This window comes from Cyrtonyx montezumae, unplaced genomic scaffold, assembly GCF_038088225.1.
Source record: "Cyrtonyx montezumae isolate F1298 unplaced genomic scaffold, pur_monq_1.0 scaffold_3, whole genome shotgun sequence".
NCBI lineage: Eukaryota > Metazoa > Chordata > Aves > Galliformes > Odontophoridae > Cyrtonyx > Cyrtonyx montezumae.
The window spans coordinates 31,676,740-31,699,827 of record NW_027072034.1 but is presented as its reverse complement, the minus strand read 5'-3'; the positions used below and the strand labels follow the sequence as shown (position 1 = coordinate 31,699,827).

General features: G+C 40.7%; 2 protein-coding genes across 3 annotated transcripts in view; one reads left to right on the top strand and one right to left on the bottom strand.

Moving 5' to 3' along the window:
- TGFBRAP1 (transforming growth factor beta receptor associated protein 1) overlaps window positions 1-10,490 on the bottom strand; it is a 28,099-nt gene extending 17,609 nt beyond the window's left edge. Inside the window, exons 1-2 of one of the 2 annotated variants that reach the window (XM_065741108.1) lie at window positions 10,380-10,490; window positions 5,531-6,232 (exon numbers count right to left, since the gene is read on the bottom strand). In XM_065741108.1, the coding sequence (XP_065597180.1) occupies window positions 5,531-6,215 (685 nt within the window). In that variant the 5' untranslated portion in view covers window positions 6,216-6,232; window positions 10,380-10,490. Of the gene's footprint in view, window positions 1-5,530; window positions 6,299-10,379 lie in introns of those variants that run through there. The other variant, XM_065741107.1, reaches the window with a different exon arrangement.
- Window positions 10,491-11,902: 1,412 nt separating this feature from the next.
- CUNH2orf49 (chromosome unknown C2orf49 homolog) lies at window positions 11,903-22,125 on the top strand. The gene is made up of 4 exons (XM_065741106.1): window positions 11,903-12,039; window positions 14,197-14,363; window positions 17,386-17,758; window positions 20,941-22,125. The coding sequence occupies exons 1-4, from the start codon at window positions 11,908-11,910 to the stop codon at window positions 20,995-20,997; spliced, it is 729 nt and encodes a 242-aa protein (XP_065597178.1). The 5' UTR covers window positions 11,903-11,907; the 3' UTR covers window positions 20,998-22,125.
- The last annotated feature ends 963 nt before the right edge of the window (window positions 22,126-23,088 follow it).

Genomic DNA, 23,088 nt, shown 5'->3' with positions numbered 1-23,088 from the left:
CAAGGCTGCTCTTTATCCAGCACCCACAGAAACATCACAAAGAATGAAAAAATAATGTTTTCACAGAATGAAATCAGTGTTTCTTCAGAAAAGTCACTTCTTGAAAGGTGCCTTTCACTTTAAAAAGTGAAAGTGCCAAATCACTTTAAAAAATATTCAGAAATGATGTATAAAGTGTATGTTTACATAAGCCAAGCACAGATTAAAAACTTCTTTTAATATCCCAAGGATACCAGCATTGTTTTATCAAATTCGTGATATTAAATACAGCTCCTTCAGTTAATCTGCATTTTTTGCTGCTACTATCTATTCTGCTCTTCCTCCTCCTAGCTTAAAAATGTGACTTACTTCTGGATCATAAGCTTTTGCTTCCATTTCTTGTACTTAGTATTCACTAATTCTACTTCCTGAGACTTTTCTTCTATTAACTGATGGAAAATTCCAGTCTAGACTTGCAAATATTGTTCAATAATTCCTTGACAACAGAGTATGATGTAAATTTCTGTTATAAACATAAATGCATACCACTTAAATCAGAATTCTCATTCCGCTAAAAAGATATGCCTATGAATATTATTCTTCAGCAGGAATGAGCACTTGGCAGCTGGCAGAACGAGCCTGAGCTCTGAAGGATAGAGGAGATTAAAAGATTATGTTATTCAATTTACAAAAGCTGTTCCAAACAGAGGATAATGAGGCAAGGGTGAGGTAAGGGTAGCTGGGTAGCAGTGCCATCCTGAAGGGAAACAAACAAAAGCCTAATACCTCCCTTTCCCTGATGCCCAAAAAAGTGAATAAAACAGATGGTTGTAGATTTGTACAGAACTATGGTGTAGAAACTAAGCTTCTGGATCCTTTAAAGCAGCTTCGAAATTATCAATCCTTTCCTTTGACTAACAGTGCTTCACAGTCATGATTCCACATCTGACTACTAGCAAATGTTATTTACTTTTATACTAAAGAACACTTTCTCAAACAGTACATTGCAGAAAATACTGGTTTGCCATAACATACTACCCAAACTGACCTTGATATTCTTAGAGTTCGGCAGCAAAATTTTATGCAAGGCTGACTGCACTACTCATTTTTAATGCCTTCCAGTTGTGACTCTTCACTACTCTGTACTAAAATTTCATTTCAAAAGGTGGGAGAAAAATTCAGTAACAAAGTCAGGAACAATTATATTTGAAATACAAACTGTTAAAATTTTATATTTCTTTGATATTATTAATAACCTTTTTCATTATTATTTTTAAATCATAGAGCTCTTTCATTCGGTCATTAAAAAAACACCTTTAAGTAAAGACAAGCAGAGCAATGCACAGTACTTTTCCAACTCAGTATCTGTTTACATCCCTCAGCTGCTCTCAGTAGCTGAGGCTTCTGCAGTAGAACAGTATAACTTCTAGTCTTCATCAAACTATCACTCAGGGATAACATAGAAATAGTAGGAAGGCCACGGTTTCTGGTTTAGTACAGGAATGTGCTTTATGATAGGGATGAAATCATGGATTGATTTCATATTAGAAATGAATACGCTATCCAAAAGTTACAAAAGTGACTCAAAACACATCAATACTGTTCTCAGAAATCTAGAAATCTGTAGAATCACAGAAGCTTCAGGACTAACAGAGGGCATCCAATCGAACCCTCTACACTCAAAGGACCAGCTTAGATATTTGTCTGATAGACTTTGTACTGGTTTTGTCTGTTTTAAAAAAAAAAAAGTTTTAGTGAAAATTATTTGGGAAAAACATCATTATTTACTTGCCTTTCTTAACCAACTTTTGGTTATCATAAAAGCTGACAGCCTGAGAAACACTACAACTGGGTGAAAACAGAAACGGAACATGTGGGTTACTGCTGACTACTGTGCTTTATGCAGTATCACCAACTGTGAGAAAATTAATTGCATAACCTTTTTAAGAATCATTCTGCTTAGCACACATGCTTGTTGCAAGTTATAGGGTGCAGCTGTCCATTTGTAGGCTACTTCATCTCTATGCAACTGTTTAAACCACACAGTACAGCAAAGAGTTAATTTTAGTTTATTGTTTTTCCAGCATTAATCATTGATTATATAAATTTTAAATAAAGTTGAATAGTTGAAATTGGAAGGGAACTGTCCCATTAAAGCAGGTTCAACTCAGTTGTTCAAAACCTAATCCTGTCAGGTTTTAGGTATCTTTGAGAATAGACTTGCACCCTTTTCAGGTTCCATACTTCGACCACCATCAGAATGAAGTTTTTCCTTAAATTTTAGTACAACCTATGCAAGCTCACTCCAGATTGAACAGGCCTCTTCTCACCTATGTATCACACACAAGCTTGCTGTGGGTGCAATGCATACCACCATCCATGTCATTAATATCAGTACTGCTCCCACTATATGCCTATTGGGGTACACAACTCATGACTGAACCTCATCTGGGCTCTGTGTGCTGCTGACTGCAACCCTCTGAACCAAGACTTCAATCACTATCTGGCTTGTTCTTCATCTGTTTGCCTGTGAGAATGTTATGGGAGGGAGCATCAAAAGCCCTGCTGAAGGCCACGTTACTACTCTTCCTTCATCCACCAAGACTACCAGGCTGGTCAGTTGATTTTCCTTTTGTAAATCCATGTTGATTAATCCCAGTCACATTAATGTCCTTCACATTTGGGAATATGTGAAGACAACTTCCAGACAGATTGTCTTCATCATGTATCCAGGACCAAGATAAGGCTGACCAGCATGAAGTTCCCCAGATCTCCATGCTGCTCATTTTGAAGGCGAGTGCAGACATCTGTTTTCTTCCAGTCCTGACAAGTCTTTTTTTTAATCTTAAAAATATCATGGTGATCAGCAAAGAGTGGCTTCATAATGACATCAACCACCATCTTTCAAGCACTTATGTGCACACCTATCGTGGGTCCCAAACCTGATCCTTTTCTCCTCAGGGCAGTTCTCTGTTGTTCCAGATTTTCCCGCTAAGGCTGAAGACTCCTGAAGGAAGGTCATATCAGTAACAAACGAAGTGAAAAACACATTAAACCCCTCAAACTCCTCCTTTTCTACATCCTTTGGCACTTGGTACCCTGCCTTGTTCAGCGGTGGGTGCACATTTTCCCTAGCTTTCCTTTCCTGTTAATATACTCAAAGAAGTTCTTCCTGTTGCCCCACATGGAGTTAACCAGATTCAGTGGTTCACTTTGGCCTTTACGATCTCATCAATACACATATGCATGGTGCCTCCATATTCCTCCAAGGCCACCTGTCCCTGCTGCCACCTCTTGTGAGACCGTATCAAAGGCCTTGCAGAACTCCAGGTAGATGACTTCAGTTGTTCTTCCTTTGTCTCCTGATGCCATCACTCCATCACAGAAAGCTACCAGATGGATTAGGTATGACCCATCCTTGATGAAGCTGTGCTGGCTGTCACAGATCACCTCCTTGTCTCAAATCACAGAATCATATAATCAACAATCCCTTACAGTTGGAAGGGACCTTTAAAGTTCATCTAGTCCAGCTCTCCTGCAACTAACAGGAACATGCACAGCTAGATCAAGCTGCTGGCCTGATCCAGACTGACCTTAAAACGTGTCAAAACCTCCAATATTCCAGGGGTACTCACACCAATTGGTGCCAACAAACCCAAATATACTAATATAGAATACTTCCAACTCAGTAACAAGAGTTTGAGTTCAACATAGATGCACTACCAAGTGACAAATAAACGTGCCTTAATTGATGAGAGATACAAAAGTGAACCAAAGTTGGCACATAAGATTCATATCAAGCCTTTCCAAGTCCATTCACTGTACAGCAGCAGCCTACCTGAAATGCTAAGATACATAATGCTTGTATTATGAAGTTTCTCAACTATTTCCTCAACTTCAAAAAAGGGCAAATTTGCCAAGAACTCTACCGAGGAAGAACAGCTAGGTAGAAAGTACTATACAGAACTACATCAGGAGTAGAATGGGGAACAAATAATTAGAAATATCAGAAGCTGAGTTTGGCAAAGAAAAACTACAGTAAAACTGCCTGCTACTGATTATAAGTCTGAGCTTAAGACCTGCCTGTACTACGGAGGAAAAACAAAGCTTCAAGTATGCCTAGGGATGTAAAAGTACATTTGCTTAAGACATATTTTCACTACAGGACAATCTACTTATACAGGAATATTGGTTTCTATAAGAGCTTTATTGTACAGCTCTCTTCTAGGAAAACAGATAAAAGTAAAAATTAAACACAATTCTTCCTATGTTTTGAAAACATATCCATTCTCATAAAAATAAAGTAGTAGACAGATAAAATCAAAGCAGCTGAATAGAAACAAAAGTCAATTCACAAATTTTAACTTCCACTGCACTACTAAATTAATGTCCATAGACTGCTTACATGTCTGCATCTAAAGCAACAAGTAGTCCTAATACAGACTGCATAACCAACACAACTTAGAAAAGTCTCAAGTCTGAAAAAACAAATATATCCTGGAACATCCTTGATTTTCTTAAGTAGATATTCTAATTAATTTCCACTTTTGTCAGGAAAACCTGTTAAGTCAATATATCTCTTGCATCCAGGTCACAAATTATAAATTCAGTATAAACAATTGATGACACTTGCTTTTCTTTGGAATTTATTACAAAAAAAAAAAAAGAGTAGCATCTGCCTATTTGAGATCTATCTGTATTATGCTATTCCTAATATGCTAGAAATGATACACAAACAATTTCCTAAATGTAGAATCATATGGCAAACAGCATGCAAGTATCATGCCTTTGGTCCATCAACTCCAGGATATTGCAGCTTTTCCAAAATAAGCTCAAGATTACTAAACTCACAGTGTTTGCTGGTTTAGACAAATGGCAGCAGCATTAATCCTTGAAGTTATCTATTAAGAGGAGAGTGCTATTTCTCACGATCTAGCTCTATTTTTGCAAAAATTGAAATCTACTGCTAAAAATTTAAACAAATGTATATATCTCCACTAGCTAGCATCTAAAGTTCTGTCAGTTCACTTCTCTGCAGGAGTCAGGCTGCAGTTTAATTTCCCTAACAGTTCTTATCAGTGTTGTAGTGAAACACATCTATATGCCAGCCTTCTACCACTCTGAACGTCAATTTGTATGAACTCTGAGTAGCAGAGGGAAAAAAAAAAAGCTAACTCGCCTTCTCTTAACAAGTTTAAGGCTCTTCAAACTCAGGCTGGTCACTGCAGACAGGTTATCAGCCTTAGAAACCACACTTGGTACCAACCAAGATTTATTTGCTCTGGGCTTACTACTTACTCTATTAGATGTCTGCATAGACATGAAGCTTTCTACTGACAAAAATACAAATATAACCAGATTTTTGTGCATTAAGACAGGAGAGCAATAACAAAGTTTAGTACCAACAATTTACCACTCAATTTTTTACCTCAGCATTCCAGGACAGACCTGTGAAGAAAGTATTTTACAGAATAACAACACCTACGTTATTTAAGCTTTGACTCACAAGTTCAAAAACAGAAAAAAAAAAAAAGAATAAGCTTAGTCTCACCTAGCCCTCCAGGACCAGCCAACAGGAACTCTTGTCTGCCTATTCTTTTCACAATCGGCCGTTTCTCATCGCTGCAGTAAGGAAACAGATCCTGGGAGATTCCAGTGTTGTAATTCAAAATTATATACTGTGTAGTAAGTGCAAGACATAAGTAATAACCATCTACAGCCACAGCACAGGGTTGCTCTGGGGTAACCACTTCCTTCACTATCTGGACCCTGTCTTCAAATACCATGAACATTTGAATGGTCCGTCGCTTGACTGAGATAATGCAGACCTCAACACAGAAAGGGTCCCCACTCACAGGATTCTCATTTAATGTGAACGTCACAGCTCCTTTGATTCGAGCACCAGTGGGAACAGGTTCCAAGTTCATCATATTAACTAGTGTTATTGTGTTATCACAAAGCACAAGAAGCCTGGTGAGTGCAGAGGCTGCTTTCAACTCACTCACGGGCTTCTTGAAGCCCAGGTATTTATGCAGTTGCTTGGTGGCCGCAAAAGTTATTTTTCCAGATGTTGATACCTTCTCATCCAACATAAAGTGATAGATAAAGCAGTCATTGGTTCCAATATAGAGGTTCTTTCCACAACACTCAATGCACTCAATGTTGATGTGATTTTTGTCTCCCATTAACATCTCCCGCTCAACAGCAGAAACGAGCTTGAAAGCTTTAACACTCATCGTGTCTTCTGGGTGATCTGATTGAAGAGGAAAAAGGTTATTGACCTCCACATACACCAGTGACAGAAATTTAACATTCATATATAAAAGCTGTACTATATATAAATATATAAAAGCTGTACTTATACTATATATAAATGTATAAAAGCTGTACTATTGTATTTTTAATGGTCATAGAATCGTTTGAGTTAGATGGGACCCTCAAAGGCCATCTGGTCCAACTGCCCTGCAGTGAGCAGTGACATCTACAGCTACATCAGGTGCTGAGAGCCCTGTCTAGCCTGACCTTGGCTAGACAGGAAACCCACCATCTCTCAAGGCAACTTGTGCCATTGCCTCACCACCTTTATTGTAAAAAGGAATGAATGAATAAATAAATGAATAAAATATATACGCACATATCATTATATCCAGTCAGATCACCCCTCTTTTAGTTTGAAACCATTTCCCCTTATCCAATCACAACAGATCCTGCTAAAGAGAGTCTGCCTCCTTTCTTAGAGCTCCTCTTTAGATACTGGAAGGTCACACTGTTCTCCCTGGAGCGTTCCCTTCTCCAGGCTGAACAGCCCCAGCTCTCTCAGCCTGTTCTCGTGGGGGAAGTCTTCCATCCCTCAGATCACTATTGTGGGCCCTCTTCCAGCCATGTTTCAACAGGTCTGTGCTCTTATTTCCAACCAGAATACCCAAGCCAGAACGAGCACAAATTAACAACCACAGAAATTATTCAAATTCTATATTTTCACTCTCTGAAGTAGATCCGTAACAGCTATTTTGAAAGATGCTTTCTCCACATGGAAAGCATTTTGTTGTTGGCTCTTTCAGACACTAGGGCACTACAAGGGTTTTATAAACATCACCTCAAAAAAGACGTATCTCCTAGCCGGAATCCAGCAGAGAGCCACAAAGATGATAAAAGACCTGGAGCATCTCCCATACGAGGAAAGGCTCAGCGACCTGGGTCTGCTCAGCCTGGGGAAAAGAAGACTGAGGGGGGATCCAACTATTGTTTATAAATATCTAAAGGGAGGTAGGAGGTAAACAGATTAGGCCAAGCTCTTGGTGGTGCATAGCAATAGAACTAGCAGTAATGTCCTAGAACTTGAACATAGGAAGTTCCATACAAACATGCAGAAGGAACTTCTTTACGGTGAGGGTGATGGAGCACTGCAACAGGTTGCCCAGAGAGACTGTGGACTCTCCTTCTATGGAGATATTAAAGATCTGTCTGTACACCTACCTGCACAACCTATTGTAGGGTATCTGCTTTAGCAGGGAGATTGGACTCTACCACTTGAGGTCCCCTCCAAGCCCTGCAATTCTGTGATCACTTGCACATGAAAAGATACAAGCTTTGGCTCTCAGATTTTTAGAGAAGCCACAAGGCTTATAATACTACAACTTCACATGTCAAGTTGCTTTGCTTTTTTTTATTTGACAAAACTCAGGCCTAATAAAACTTACAGAGAAACATCATATGCAGATTCCAATTAGCACATCTCCTACTCTTTACTCTTCAGTAGTAAAAATTGTACATCACTTTCCATCTACTTTATTCAAGTATGCGAAGCATCACTCAACTCACCAAAAAAGCGATTTTTCTTTAAAAATATCAGTATCAGTTTTATTCAGTGCTTGATATCAGACTATATGTTCTGGCAAACATTGCATAATCACAGAATTGTAGGGGCTGTAAAGGACCTTTTGGAAGCAAGTTAAACTCTGCTGGTAATGCAAGCTCCCTACAGCAGGTTGCACGGGAAAGCATCCACATCCTGAATAACTCCAGAGAAGGAGACTCCACAATCTCCCTGGGCAGCCTGTTCCAGTGCTCTGTCACTCTCTCAGAAAACAAGCTCTGTGTTTGTACGGAATTTCCTGTATTGAAGTTTTTTGCCCACTGCCCTTGTCCTGTTGCTACATACCACTGAAAAGAACCTGGCGCCATCCATTTGAATCCTGCACTTCAGGTATTTATAAGCATTGCTGAGATCACCTCTCAGACTTTTCTTCTTTAGACTAAACAGTCCCAGATCTCAGATATCCTACATAAGAGAGATGCTCCAGAACCTTAATCATCTCACAGAATCACACAGAATGGCCCAGGTTGGAAGGGGACTCAAGGATCACAAATCTCCAACCCCCCTGCCACAGGCAGAGCCACTAATGTCCCCATTTAGTACTAGACCAGGCTGCCCAGGGTCCCATCCAATCTGGCCTTCAACACCTCTAGGGATGGGGCATCCACAACCTCTCCAGGCAGCCCGTTCCAGCTCCTCACCACTCCATCATAAAAAAACTTCCCCCTGATATCTAACTTCCTTCCCTCAACTTAAAACCATTTCCCCTTGTCCTGCTGTTATCTACCCTTTCCAAGAGTTTACTCCCCTCCTGTTTATAGGCTCCCTTTAGGTACTGAAAGGCTGCAATTAGGTCACTCTGCAGTCTTTTTTTCTCCAGGCTGAACAAGCCCAGCTCCCTCAGCCTGTCTTCATAGGGAAGATTCTCCAGCCCCCTGATCATCTTCGTGGCTCTCCTCTGGACCCTCTCCAACAGCTCTCTGTCTTTCTTGTGCTGGGAGCTCCAGACCTGGAAACAGTACTCCAGATGGGGCCTCACAAGGGCAGATTAGAGAGGGACAGTTACCTCCCTGTCCCTGCTGGCCACCCATCTCCTGATGGAGTCCAGGATACCATTTGCTTTTCAAACTGCAAGAGCACACTGCTGGCACATGTTGAAGTTTTCATCCGTCAGGACCCCCAGGTCCTTCTCTGCAGGGCTGCTCTCAAGGACTGCTCCTTCCAGACTGTATAGATGCCCGGGGTTCCTCCTGCCCAAGTATAAAGCCTTGCACTTTGCCGTGTTGAACCTCATTAGATTCACCCGGACCCACCTTTCAAGTCTGTTGAGGTTTCTCTGAATGGCATCCCTTCCTTCCACCGTTTCAACTGCACCACTCAGCTTGGTGTCATCTCTGTGGTCCTCCACTGAACTTTCAAAGTTCTGTATCTTCCTTCAACTGAGGAGCCCAGAACTGGATGCAGTACTCCAGATGTGGCCTCACCAGGGAAGAGGAGGAGGGAGAGTCACCCTCCTTGATGCACTGACCACCCTCTTCCGGATGCATCCCAGGACAGCATTCACCCCAATGGGCGACACAGCACACTGCTGGCTCATAGCCAACATGTTGCCAACCAGAACATCCAAATCCTTCTCTGCAGAGCTCCATTAAAGCAGGTCAGCCCCTAACATGTACTGATGCATGAGGTTACTCCTCTCCAAGTACAGGACCCCACACTCACTCTTAATGAACCTCATCAGGTTTCTTTCTGCCCAAAGGCACAGCCACACAGTTACTTAGAATGCATGGCTCATACGCATTCACTGAGCTCAAGAAGCAATATTACTGAAGAGTTTTTGTTTATTACTATCACAACCAATCCAGAAGATTGCCTTTAAGTGCTAAGTAGCACCTCCAGTTCTGCAAACGATACCTTTTTTTTTTTTTACAACCAACCACTGTCAGACGACTAATCCAATTTATGAAGCAATGAATAATGCTCAAAATCAGTTCCTTTACTGTACTCTAAACCTGTCTTACTCTTAGAAGGAACCAGAAGACAACTCTGCTGAACTGCTGACCATAATTATCATAGAATCGTTGAACGGCCTGGGTTGAAAAGGACTACAAAGACCATTCAGTTTCAAACCCCCTGCTGTGGGCAGAGTTGCCAACCACTAGAACAGGCTGCTCAAAATCACAACCAGCCTCGCCTTGGATGCCTCCAAGGATGGGGCATCCACAGCCTCTCTAGGCAATCTGTTCCAGTGCATCACCACTCCCTGAGTGAAAACCTTCCTCCAGCCTAAATCTCCCCTGTCTTAGTTTAAAGCCATTCCTCTGCCGGCCCATTACTCCTGCCTTCCCTGGGCGCAGGGGAGACCCGGCACCCGCTCGCTGCAGGAGGCGGACACTCTCCCCACCGGCCAGGTAGCATCCACCAGGCGCTCTGCTCCCGGTGCAGCCAACCACGAGCAGCTCCCGACACATAAACACAAGGCAACGTCCTGCGTGACGACCCGCGGGGCCGCTTCCGTGCCACAGACGCTTCGGCCGCTCAACCCCGCTAGGCCCACTGCCGCAATCTCACGTCCCTCCCCTACCTGCAAGCGCCGGGCGCCGCCACACCGACAACCGAGCCCTCCAAACCGAGGCCAGGAGCGCGCCGGGCCTGAGGCCGCGCTGTCAGCGCCCGGGCCTGGCCGGTGCTCCGCTTCCGGTGTCACCAAGGCCCCGCCCGACGCTAACGTCACGGCTTCCCGCGGGGTGCGGGCGGGGACGGCGCGGAGAGGCGCCTTCCTGTCACGTGGGTGGGGGGCACTGATCGGGCTCCACCCACTTAGGGCGGGGTTGGGGGTGCAGGTGGGGGTGGGGGTGTGGCCTCTAACAGCGAAATGAATGTGGTATTGTGGGGCTGGTTCTTAAATTCTACAGCTACAGATTGAGCCTTATCTTACAGGCTACTGGAGTAAGCTGAGGCTGACATATTGTTACGTAAAAAGAAACAGAAGTGAACAAAGAAAATAAGTCGCAAAAATCACCTGTACCTGAGTACAGTGTATGGAATAACGAGCCACAAAAGCTATTACTTGCTTACTTAGTTAAATTGGTGACAGGACAAGAGATAACGGCCTTAAGTCACGTCAGGGAAGGGTGTGGTTGGATATTAGAAAATATTTCTTAAAAAGAGCGGTGAGGCAGTGGCACAGGCTGCCCAGGGAAGTGGTGGAGTCACCGTCCCCGGAGGTGTTCAAGAACCATGTGGATGTGGCACTGAGGGACGTGGTCAGTGGGCATGGTAGGGGTGAGCTGCTGGTTGGACATGAGGACCTGAGAAATCTTTTCCAACGTTGCTCATTGCTTTTGCTTCTTAATTAACAGGAGGGAGAGTGACTTTTTAGAACATCTGATAGTGATAGGACAAGGCAGAATGGTTTCAAAGTAAAAGAGAGGAGATTTAGATAAGATGTCAGGGGAAATTCTGCACACAGAGGGCAATGAGGTGGTGGCACAGCTGCCCAGAGAAGCTGTGGTGCCCCATCCCTAGAGGCACTCAAGGTCAGGTTGGATGGGACCCTGGGCAGCCTGAGCTGAAGGGGCAGCCCTGCCTGGCAGCAGCTGGGGCTGGGTAAGCTCTGAGGTCACCTCGAACACAAACCATTCTGTGATTCTATTATTTAAGCAACTTGATATTAGACAGGCAGAAAAAAAAAACCCACAAGCATAGTACATCAAGGTATAAGCACTGGAAATTACATTTTGTGTTATAACAACAATAGAGTTAATTTGGTAATATAACTGTTTGTAGTTCCTTATCTTTCTTCTAAATGGATGAGTAGATTACTACTAGCTAGTTATATTATGTGGAAATTACAAAGCAACTTTTGGTATTGCAGACCCACTAACGTTAACTGCAGTTAAGTATTTCTACGAACAAGATTCAGTTTTGCTTTAATGCTATAGCAAAGCTCCTCGATGCAGCAGCATAAATGCTTTCCTATTGCCGTATGTTGAAGAACAGCCCCAAGCACGGCCCAGCAACTTGCTCGCTGCTACGTCACTTCCGCCGCTAGCTCCACCCCCCGCCTGGCGGCCCTGTGGGGACCGGAAGTGGTCCGCCAGGGGAAGAAGATGGCGGCGCAGGGAAGGGGTCGGGTGGTTGGTGGCGGTAAGGAAGTGTGTGTGTCGGGGCGTTCGGATTCGGAGCTGCTGCTACACCCGGAGTTGCTCTCGGAAGAGTTCTTGCTGCTTACGCTGGAGCAGGTGTGCCTGAGTATCGCCCGGATGTGGGGCGGGAGGGGTTCCCGACCCTTCGTTGGGGGAGCGAGGCCTCTGGCCCTACGACTTGTCGTGTCCGTCCCGTTTATTTCCCTTTTGTATTCTATGGGTAACCTCTTTGTCCAAGCTTATACTGGAAGTTTTCTCGCAGTCTCTCTCTACTTTCCAGTTCCTGTATCGCTCTTCCCACTGAAGATAAGAAAAAAAGGGCGATTGTGCTCTGTGGGCACGCAGACTGAGAGCTGTCCGCGTGTTTTCAAAGGGCTGTGTTTGAATACTACTGTAGCTGCTGGAGAGAAATAATCCAAGTCGACATATCTCTGAAACAGCATTCGTGTGTAGTAACATTAGCTGTAGAAAGATGACTTTTTCTCCCTTAGAATTGATACACGGATCTTATGTGTTCGGTGAAGTTAATTTTTAAGTAGAAATGATTGAAAAATCTGAGTTTGAAAGTGAGCTATAGCCTGTTTTGGATATGTGAGGTTTCAGTGGATGTAATTTGGAGTTCTTGCTGTTGCATTACATACAAGTTTCAGGTGAAAGAAGCAGTGGTCATCTAAGGCCTTTGTATGAGCTTCCTGAATTTATGTATACTCTTAGAATCATAGAATGTTTGAGTGGGAAGTGATCCACCAAGTTCATCGAATCTGACTCCTGACTCTTTACCATGTACTTTATTTGCACAGAAGTGTGCAGATTTTAGGCCCATATTAAAAGTAATAAAAAGTTATTAAAACCAGTAGTAACAGAGACTTCACCTATTATCAGTGGTGCCTAGATTGTATGAAGTCAGTGTTTTTTTCCTCTTAATAAATTTGATAGAAGGTACCAGTCATTTGTTTTCAGAACCTTGTGTACAATTAGAGAGGAAATTGGTTGTCTTTTATAACCAACAGTGACTAGAAATCTATCTTATCAATTTGTCTGTAGGGAACTGTGGAAGCAGAGCTCTGCATCTGTAAGTTTGAAGTGTGTTATGATCCAGTTGCATGATTTTTGATTAAAGTGAGCTCCAGTGCTGTAGTTGGATTCAGGGCAGCACATTTAAGAGTGTGTAAAAATCTCAGTTATTAACACTAGGTCTATAACTTACTTTATTTTGAGTTACTATATTAATTGGGGAAAAAAAGTAGAGTTTGCACAGTGGTGGTCTGTGGGGATGACCTGTGTGAGCCAAGATGCTGAGCTGCCTAGTGCTGATGGCAGCTGGGTCAGCTTGTCTGTGAGCAGTGAAAACAACACGTAGCATCACAAAACTTCAATCAGTAGACTGTGATACTGCTCAAATGCTCTTCATGCTGGGAGACAGTGGCTGGAGAGTCAGGAGGCACAGAGAAGATAGAGGAGTAGAGAGATGACCACATAGGGAAAAATGGGTCCTGCTTCTCCATGAGAAATGAAAGCTTTTGGGGATGTGGATGAAGAGCCACTTCTGAAGAGAGGCACTGCACACAGAGTAGGTATGCCTCTGAATGTGCTAAGACCTGTGGAGAACCAAGATAGAAGAGGGAATAATCCACGTGAACTGTGTCCTATAGAAAAATCCATACTAGAGCAGTGAAAAATGCATAAGAAGTAAGTGATAATGGCCATTAGACAAAGACTTAGGAAGCATTTCTTTCCTAGTCCCAACTTTTCTTGTTTCAGATATGGATTACACTTGACCCTCCTGGTTCTTTCCGTGAGTCAGTGGGTAATGCAGGACATGGGGATTAGCACATAAGGGTTTCTTTTTACTAAAGTTAGCTGTTAGCTCATCTTTTCATGTAGCTCCTCGTGTGTTCTCCAGTGTCTCCTTTTGTGTCCTTTGTCCCTAGTGGCTACTGCTTTTTGTTAGAGGTATTTGAACAGAGGTGCTGCGTTCGTTTCTGAACGCAGAAGTTGTCTGAAGCTTTGATGTGCAGTGGGTTGCTCTCATCATTTTCAGAGTTGTCTGGAAATGGCTGTCATTGGCACAGGGCAGTTCATAGCCTCCCACGTAGTTCCTCCCTGCAGCCCCCTCACTTCTGAGACCCCAGTGTACTGATCTTAAACTCTACTTCAGAATTACTTTTGAATGATGACATTTTGCCATTAAGTTGCTAGTACCTAGAATTCATCATAGTAACAGTTGTTTGTTTTTTTTCCTGTTCTCCACAGAAGAATATATTGGTAAAAAATGATGTAAAGATGGACAAAGATGGGCTCACAGATCTCTATATTCAACATGCCATTCCCCTGCCTCAGCGTGACTTACCAAAAAGTAGATGGGGGAAAATGATGGAAAAGAAAAGGCAACAAAATGAGCTGAAAAGTGAGAATAAAAGGTAATTTAGCTTTCAGTGGGGTGATTTTAAAGAATTTGAAAAAAATGCATTTTGTTTGCTTTTTACCTGTCTGATGATTACAACTTGTACATGTTTTGAACTTCATTGCAGTTTATAAAGAATACTGTCAGATCTTCTTTGTCAGAAATGTTAAGATTCTGCTACTATGATACTAGAGAATGGGGAAATAATTTTTTTTTTGTGTGTGACCAGTTCAAAATGAACATATTTCCAAAATAACCATGTTGCCTTACGTTTAAAACCTTTGTTTATATCTGGTCAGAAAGCAAAATCTTCTCAGAAGTTTATTTAACTGAATGTTTTCTCCCCTCAGTCTTCTGCCAGTCCAAGACTTTTAACTTTGACATGGAATGTACGGGTGGGAGTTTGATTCAACTCCATCAATTAATGCTGAAGGAAAGGTGGACATACATTCTCTTAATACAGTTTTACGCTATTAGGGCTCGTTAAATTCATGAGTCTTTATCCTTACTGAGGTTTCTAACAAGGGAGAGCTAAACAAATTCTGGCTAATGATTTTATTTTATTATTATTTTTTAAAGCAATGGCTAGGATACTGTGTTCTTACGCATGTTGTGTTGTCTCATAAGTGCATAAAAGGTCTGTTTGTAGCTTGGTCTGTATGATTTTTGAAGATAAAAGCATGGAGTTACATTTCAATTAACAAGACACCACTGGTGTGCTGAAATCATAGGGGTTGGAAGGGACCTCAAGAGATCATTGAGTCCAACCCCCCTGCCAAAGCAGGTTCCCTACACCAGGTGAAAATAGGTAGAAAAGAACTTTTTACCAATACAGTAAAGGTAGCAGCGTGGATGTTTTTGAAAGAAGGAGACCATACTTATTTTCAGATAGGAGCAATGGCTTCTTCCACGCATCTTATGTAGCTTAGGAACTGTTATTTTTGTACACTGGAACTGATTTAGTATTTTCTGGGAAAAGAATCAGTAAAAGTAGATGTTTGATCTCTTGGTTTACTTCTTTTTACTAATGGCTGTTAGTATTTAACAGCTAGATTGCTGTCCTTAGTCTTTCACTCTGTAGAGTGCTGGCTTGTATGAGTCCTGCTCTTAGGCTTTTAAGCTTCCTGTACTTCATGTAAAGAAGTGAATGTCACATCTAAGGTTCTGTGTTTTTCCATGAGCTGCATGTCTCAAAATTAGGTGTGACAGTTGCTGATGGTACAGTGTCCAGTTTTGTTTTGGAATTTCTCTGAAGTGCTTCTCTGGGAATGTTATCAGTATTGCAGCTTGTGGTTATCTGTATAAATTCTACAATTCAGTTTAGAAACAGTAACAATTCTGCTAGAATTGCAGCCAGTTCCCGACTTACTATTCTTCAAGCTTAAATAAGAAGTAATAAAAATAGCTCAGTAGGAAAATGCTTTTAAGCTAAGGAAGGTGGCTTAAAAAAGTACAACACTCCTTATTTCACATAGTTTGCAGCAAATTTTTGAACAAAGGCAAAGTGAGCAGAAACTATCATGCTTCATTGTTGAAGCATGTATCAGCTTTTAAAACTTCTTGAGTGAAATCATAGTCCTTAATTTAACAGATGAGATAACTACTGCTGCTGTTTCAGTGAAACCCTATCCACGGGTAGTTAACGCTCCCAGCCTTAGAAGCTAATCACGTTCTTTAGGAGCTCTCCTAGAAACCACATTTAGCATGGATAGCACTTTTAGCAAAGTGTTGTCTGATCTTTTGACAAATGCATTGAACAAATTTAGTTTCTCTGTGTCTCAGTTCTGGTAACCTGATGAATAGGAAAAGAGGAGGATTGTGTGATGTGTACCATTGTGAAGACATAGTAATGTAGAAACAGATCTGAAGATTTGGATGTTGAGACTCCAAACTGTTACTCCTTTCTTTTTTTCTTTTTTTTTTTTGTTGTTTTTTTGTTTTGTTTAAGAAACTGCTGGCTGTGGGAGAAATTGCACAAGAGATGTGTAAATTCTTATTTTATACAAGATTTATCAGCAGCTACTGATCTAATGCTTCAAATCAAACAAGTAAAGTTTCTACTTGTGGCTTATTTAATGTCTATTGAGATGTCTGATGTTGATACTGACAAAGATACAAACTAATGAAGGTATTCCATTGTTGAATATGCTGTAGTTCAAATGTTATTCCTCTGCTGAGTGTGAGATGGCTGAACACTAAATGCAAACTGGAAACTGAAGTTTCTGAATAGGAATGTTATAGTTTAATAGTGTTTTTTTTAATTAGTTAGATATACAGTTTATCTTTGCTATTTAAAGCAGTGCGTTTTTAAATCTCTATGTAGATAGCATTGTGGGTTGGTGGCTTTTTTTTTCTTCCAGTCAGAATGCTTTCTGATACTAACTACTGTTTTGATACTAGTTTGATACTATGACTAGACATGAACTTAAAGGCACAAATTGTTCAGGAGGCATACAAATAAGCTTAGGGTTCCTGTTCAACAGCTTATTTCAAAAAGGTGTGTGCTCTTTGTGGGTTTTGTTTTTGTTTTTTTGCCTCTTTGTTTCATACCTTATCTCATAGTTAACTCTTTTATTTGTCTATCTTGACACTGTGATTTTGAACAGTTGAGGAATCTGGAAAATTTACGAGTATCAAGAGTATTAGATCCTGTTCCTGTAAGGTGACTCATACTTTCTCAAATACTTTTTGAAATACTTAACAACTATTATCTTTTTTTGTGATTCTGGAGTAGCTACAGTGGTAGAGAGGTTCAATCTTAGAATGCACTCCTGGAGCTATCTTACCTGGGAAGTTCCTCACACCACCCTCTTTGACCTCCTTTGTGCTCCATCCTCCCCCCCCCTCCCCCCCCAAAACTACTCCTTTCTATTTTAGAGGCAATTCCTGTTGCTTAAATTCGGAGTTTAAGAGTTTAAGGTCAGTATTTTGGGATGCATTATTGCTTTCATCAAGATACAGTCATTTTTACTAGTCGTCTTGGGCATTCTATTTTGAAACATCCAACTTCCTGATAGTTCGACAATTTGTATTTTCAGTGTTACAGCGGCGGAAGGATTAAGGAAACGGCCATTGATTGTTTTTGATGGCAGTTCAACGAGCACAAGCATAAAGGTGAAGAAGACAGAGAATGGAGCTACTGATCGCCTGAGGCCTCCTCCAGCTGGAAGCGTCACTAATACTGTGAGAAGGTTATCAGTTCCTTCAAATGCCTCAGCATACGTTTCAGCCTCCAGTTTATCAGAGGACGCTAAGCTGGGAGTGAGGAATAATGAGGCTAAGCAGAACAATGTTTCAAAGACTAATAGCAGCGTATTGGTCAGTCTGAAGACACACGCTTTATCTCCAGTAGCTGGATCTACTGCTGTGAAGTTAAAGAGATCTGTTCCAAAAGATGAATCTGATTTGCCGGTATGTATGTTCAATGTTTTGTTTCAACAAACTGTGAAACTTGAAGGAGCCAAAGGTAGCCCTTGCAAAAGCTTCCAGGATTATTTTATATAACAGTAGAATATTTACAATCAGGCAAAGGAGTAGCTGGTTTGGGAGAGAGGGAAAGAAAAAGAAATGAATTTTTTATGAATGAATGTATAGGAGGCAGCTCTGTAGAAAGCCTGCATGTCATTGTAAAATGAATTATATAACACTGTAATATGTAAGGTGTTGCTGATGGCAGGGTCAAACAGCAAACAAAATAACCGTATTGTAAGTATTACAGAACAGCATGAACATCTTGGTCTGGTTTTTGTAGTTGGGAAGAAAAAAGTGTAATGATAACATTTGTAAAAATCACACTTGAATGACTGAGTAGGACAAGCTTTAATTTGTCAAAGTGAAGGAGGAGATGTTACAGGAACTGAAGTGAGATGCTGCAAGCTGTAGAATGTATCCTTAAAGTAAGAAGGCCATCTGTTTTAAATCTCATGTAGGAAATGACAAGCGAGAGGCAAGAATTAGATGAGAACTTCTGGAGAGTTGCCTAGATTGTGGGATGAGAACAACAAACCATATTAGTTGAGTGAGAAGTCAAAAATTGAATGCTCATTTTGAACCTTTGTGATCTTAATTGGGTACCCAGTCTCCTCTAAGATGATGAGAGACATTTTCAGATCTCAAAGAAAAGGGTGCAGGTCTGGAGTAAGAGTCTGAGCTCTTAATTGTAAAGGTAAATAGTTACTTGATTCTGCACGATAGATTTATCTGCAAACAAATTCTAGGTCGAGAAAAGATCTGTACTATGGGTGGAGCAGGCTGAAGCTAAGAAGCAGAAGAGATGAGAAGAGCTAAGGCAGGGTATGTGACTTCAGAAGGCTATACTTCTGAAAATGTAAGTAGTGGCACAAAACATGGCTGTAAGTTGGGGAGGAAAGTACAGCAGTAGTCTTGAATTTTAGTGTAACTGATCAGTTTAAGAGCCTGTTGGTAAGCAAGGACAAGAACCAGATAATGGAGCAGTGCCTTTTTGAGATATGCCACAAGGTGGGGATGAGTCTTCTATTTGTGTTGTATCACTTCATGATGCAAACAAATTAATGCAAGGGATTTTTTACATTTCTGCTGAAAGGAGTACTTGGAGTAAGTCCAAGCTTCAAGGGAGAAGATAGTTATCTGATCTCAACTGAACTGCAGGGGGAGCTTTAGAGATAGAGCTTGCAGTTAGACTGTTTCCTCAGTACTGCCTTGTGCAAAGTTTTCTGTTCATCTGTTCAAATTCTTACGTGAAGGAATGCAGGAAATATGTTTACTGCAGAATATGATAGGTTCCATCAGGCTTCTATTAAACATGAATATGTAAACACAGCTATCTCCTGTGCTTTGGCCACAACACCCCCAGGCAATGCTACAGGGTTGAGGCAGAGTGGCTGGGAGACTGTAGAGGAAACAGACGTGGGGGTATTGGTCGATGCTTGGCTGAACGTGAGCCAGCAGTGTGCCGAGGTGGCCAAAAAGCACAATAGCATCCTGCTTGTATGAGAAATAGTGTTTGCCAGCAGGAGTAGCACATCCTTCCCTACTCAGCCCTGATGAGGCTGGATCTCCAGCACTGTGTACTAGCAATAGGACTAGAGGGAACGGCCTCACGTTCTGCCAGGAGAGATTCAGATTGGACGTTAGGAATACTACTTTTCCAAAAGAGTGGTCAGGTGCTGGAACGAGCTGCCCGGGGGTGTTTTGGAGTCACTGTCCCTGGAGGTGTTCAAGAAAAGTTTAGATGTTGTACTAAAGAACATTATATAGTTGGAACTATTGATGATAGGTGGGTGATTGGATTGGATGGTCTTGGAGGTCTTTTCCAACATTGGTGTTTGTGTTATTCTATTCTGAAGTAGAACAGATGCTTTAACACCTTTCACAAGAATCAAGGCTGTGGCCTTGACTGCTGGAGAGCTTTCCTACTACTGACATCACCAACTCTCTGACACGTAACTTTGACATGTGTTATGACACATAACACACTTTATTGTCCAAGGTTGTGAAGTTCTGCTATGTACCTTGGTTAATGTGAATAAAAGATGTTTGAAGTTAGGCAAATGTGTCAAATTGATACTACTTTATTGTAGAATGTGGTATTAAATGGGAAGTATTCCAGGTGAGAGGAATCAAAACGTTTGGCATTGATTGCAGAGTGCAAAACCTGCTGCATTTTAGGATAACGATAGTAATGAAGATTACTTTTTCAATAAAGTGTTTTTTTTGTTGTTGTTGTTATTAAAACTACCAAGAAAAACTGAAGCTCTCATGCAGAGTAGCACTGAAGCTCTGATGCAAAATAGCAAAATCTTTCTGACTTTGTGGGCTAATTACCTACAACCGCTCAGGGTTTGAAACTCATTATTTCTGTAAACTCTTCAGGAGAGATCTCTGGATCATGACAAAACTAGTGTGTTTAGAATGTTCTGAATAAATCACTGTGTTTACTCTTCTTGTTAGAGCTATTAAAATAGTAATTTCTCAGCATTTTTCTTATTATAGATGGTGAAGGGTATTTATTTCACTACTTAAATCTCCAATTTATCTACTTTGGAGTTAATGTTTTCTGGTTTCTTGAAGTAGAGGAGCGGTTCTTGAGAGGTGAATTAATCTCAGGTTTTGGCAATTGCTGCTTACTTTCAGGGAGGTTGTTACAAAGGAAAACATAACATTTTTTTCCCTGGCGTTTACTGTTAGACAAAAGTGAACTGATTTTCTATTTCTGTTTTTTTTCCCCCCTCCATTGTAAAATCATATTTTAGAATGTGTATTAAGATGGCAATTTGAAATAACTTCAGATGTTTAGAAGCTCTAATGTGTACCTGTTACTAAGATGCATAATTTTCTTACAGAGGTATTTTTGCATAATTAATTCAAGGATTAAGGAGAAGCAGAAGATGTACCTGATTTGCATGTAGTTAAATTCCTTGGTTTTATTTTCATCTGTTCTGGAGGAGCTGTGATACTAATTTTCTCCACAAGATGGCAGTAGAAAGCTACTGAAGTAGCGTGTAGCTGAGTGCATTAATAATTAGTGCTAATTTTGAGCATTGCAGGTTAATTACTGATGTTTTACTTGGTGCAGTATGTCTAAGAATGCTTGTGTTTTTCCTCTTTTGCAGCATGACCTAAAGCCTACGGAAGCAAAGAAGAAAATCCAGCATGTTACGTGGCCATGAAGCAGCTAGTGGTGCTCAAAACATAAATGTTACTTCCATATTTTCAAACAGATAAGTCATATTTGAGCAATTTAGGTACACTTCTTTTTAAACCTTACAGGGATTCAGATTGCTGTGAAGTTTTAACAGGTTTAAAAGTTCCCTGTTGTAAATCTGAAGTCATTATCACCAGTCACCTTAAGAGCATCTACTATTTTAAACCGAATAATTTATTTCCTCCTTAAAAGATGCTAATATGAAAATATATTAAACCCTCCACTTTTGTTTTTCAAGATTATTATAGTTCATCTCCTGCAAATCCCTACAAATTACACGCATAAATACTGTTTCTTGTTTTATTTTGTTTTCAGTAAGATTCACTTTTTGTTCCAGTTCTGGGTAAGTAGTTAAAATAGTTATTAAGATTCAAAGGGATCCTGTGAGTGTTCTTGATTACAAAAAAGATAATTAATTTAGATGAGAAAATTGACCATTCTGCTAATAAGGTAGTTCGAGACAACTTTGTTTTTCCTTTTTGTTTCATAGAATATGAGTGTAGAATTTAAAGTGCAAGTTAGGTTGGTAATAAGAGATGAACTATTTAACAGCATTACTTCAAATTGAAGTTTCTCTTACTGACTTATGAGATAAATGCACAGATGGTAGTATGATATTAAACTGTCTGATAGGAATCTGTGAGGAAGTAGTGAATGGATTAGTGCCATTTTCTCTTATACAGAGAGGCATGTTTTATACATACGAAAGTGTAAAAATGTGCTGATATAGCGAATTTGCTTGTTTTCCTGGTTACAGTCATGCTGATAAAATGTGGGGAGAGCCTATGGAATGCATGGCATGCTTTCTCAACTTACTAACAGTTGGAGAGGGATAGGGTCAGGAAGACAAAGAAGTACCTTGGAAGCATTAGTGTATGTAGGTGTACTTTTTTTCTCCCTAATTCTTTTATTCCGTTCCCTTTCTGTGATCATTTAAGGTGGATGCTGGTTATCTGTGAAACTTGAGGTTTCATCTGGATCAATTGGTTGGGCCATTATAAGGCAAGAATCAAGTTGATGGCAACTTTTTTATTAGATCTCTGTGGCTCAGGGTGAAGCCCATCTAGATCCATTTTAGATATGGCTGGTGAATAACAATGCCAGACAGTAAAACAAAAAAATCCACTCTGGAATCCATTCAACTCACTAAAAGAAGCTGTCAGTAGTGATCTGAGAACTTGTTTACATTTTTTTAGATTGGTTAGTGTTGAAACCAAAAACTGTAGCTGAATTCATTACTGACAGTTCTCCATTCACTGTTACAACATAAAAGGCACTTCTCGAATGCTGTAAAATGGTAAGAATGTGTGTGTTTTGAAATTGTGTGCTGTTTCCCTTTTACTAAACACTTGTGCATTTTTTTGTACTTGAGTACAGCAAACTTTAACGTAATGTACATTTTGTATGTAAAGAGTTGTCTTTTAAGTAGCCTTATCCTATTTAAATAAATTCAATTAAAAGCAAACTAAGCAGTTCTGACTTGTTTTTGTGAAGCAGCTAGACCACTTCATTTTATACAGTTATATTTCAGTGGACTTCAAGTGAGTAGAACTTAAAGCTTACATGATAGAAGGCTGAGTAGCTGTGTTGGAGTTTTAGTGGCAGTTAGTATCAAGTGAAGTGCTGATCCTTGCACTGATGTAACTGATAGGAGTTCTGTTTTGTGGGTGGCTTCTTAGTGAGTAATATTTTGTCGTAATTCCAGCTGCTAGAAGTGTGTATGTGTTAGTGTGTGTTAAGGAGTGGTTTGCAGAACTGTACTGGAATGGTTTCCTGATGCTGTTGCTGTTTGATCATAGTATTCTTTAAAGCAAAAATGTTTTCCAGCCTTGGCACTTTTCACCCACCTTTCCTTAAAGCCAGGACCATTCTACTTTCAGTAGTAATCTTTGGTGGGCAGGGTGCAAGCCGTGCTTTTCTTACTATCCTACACCACCCCCCTGGATAATAGCAGTCCTCCTCTTAGCAAAGTACCCACAGTTGCACTGTGTTGGGGATTGCCAGGACCCCAGAGGAGATTGAGATAGGTGATCTCATGCTTTGGAAGGTATGCATA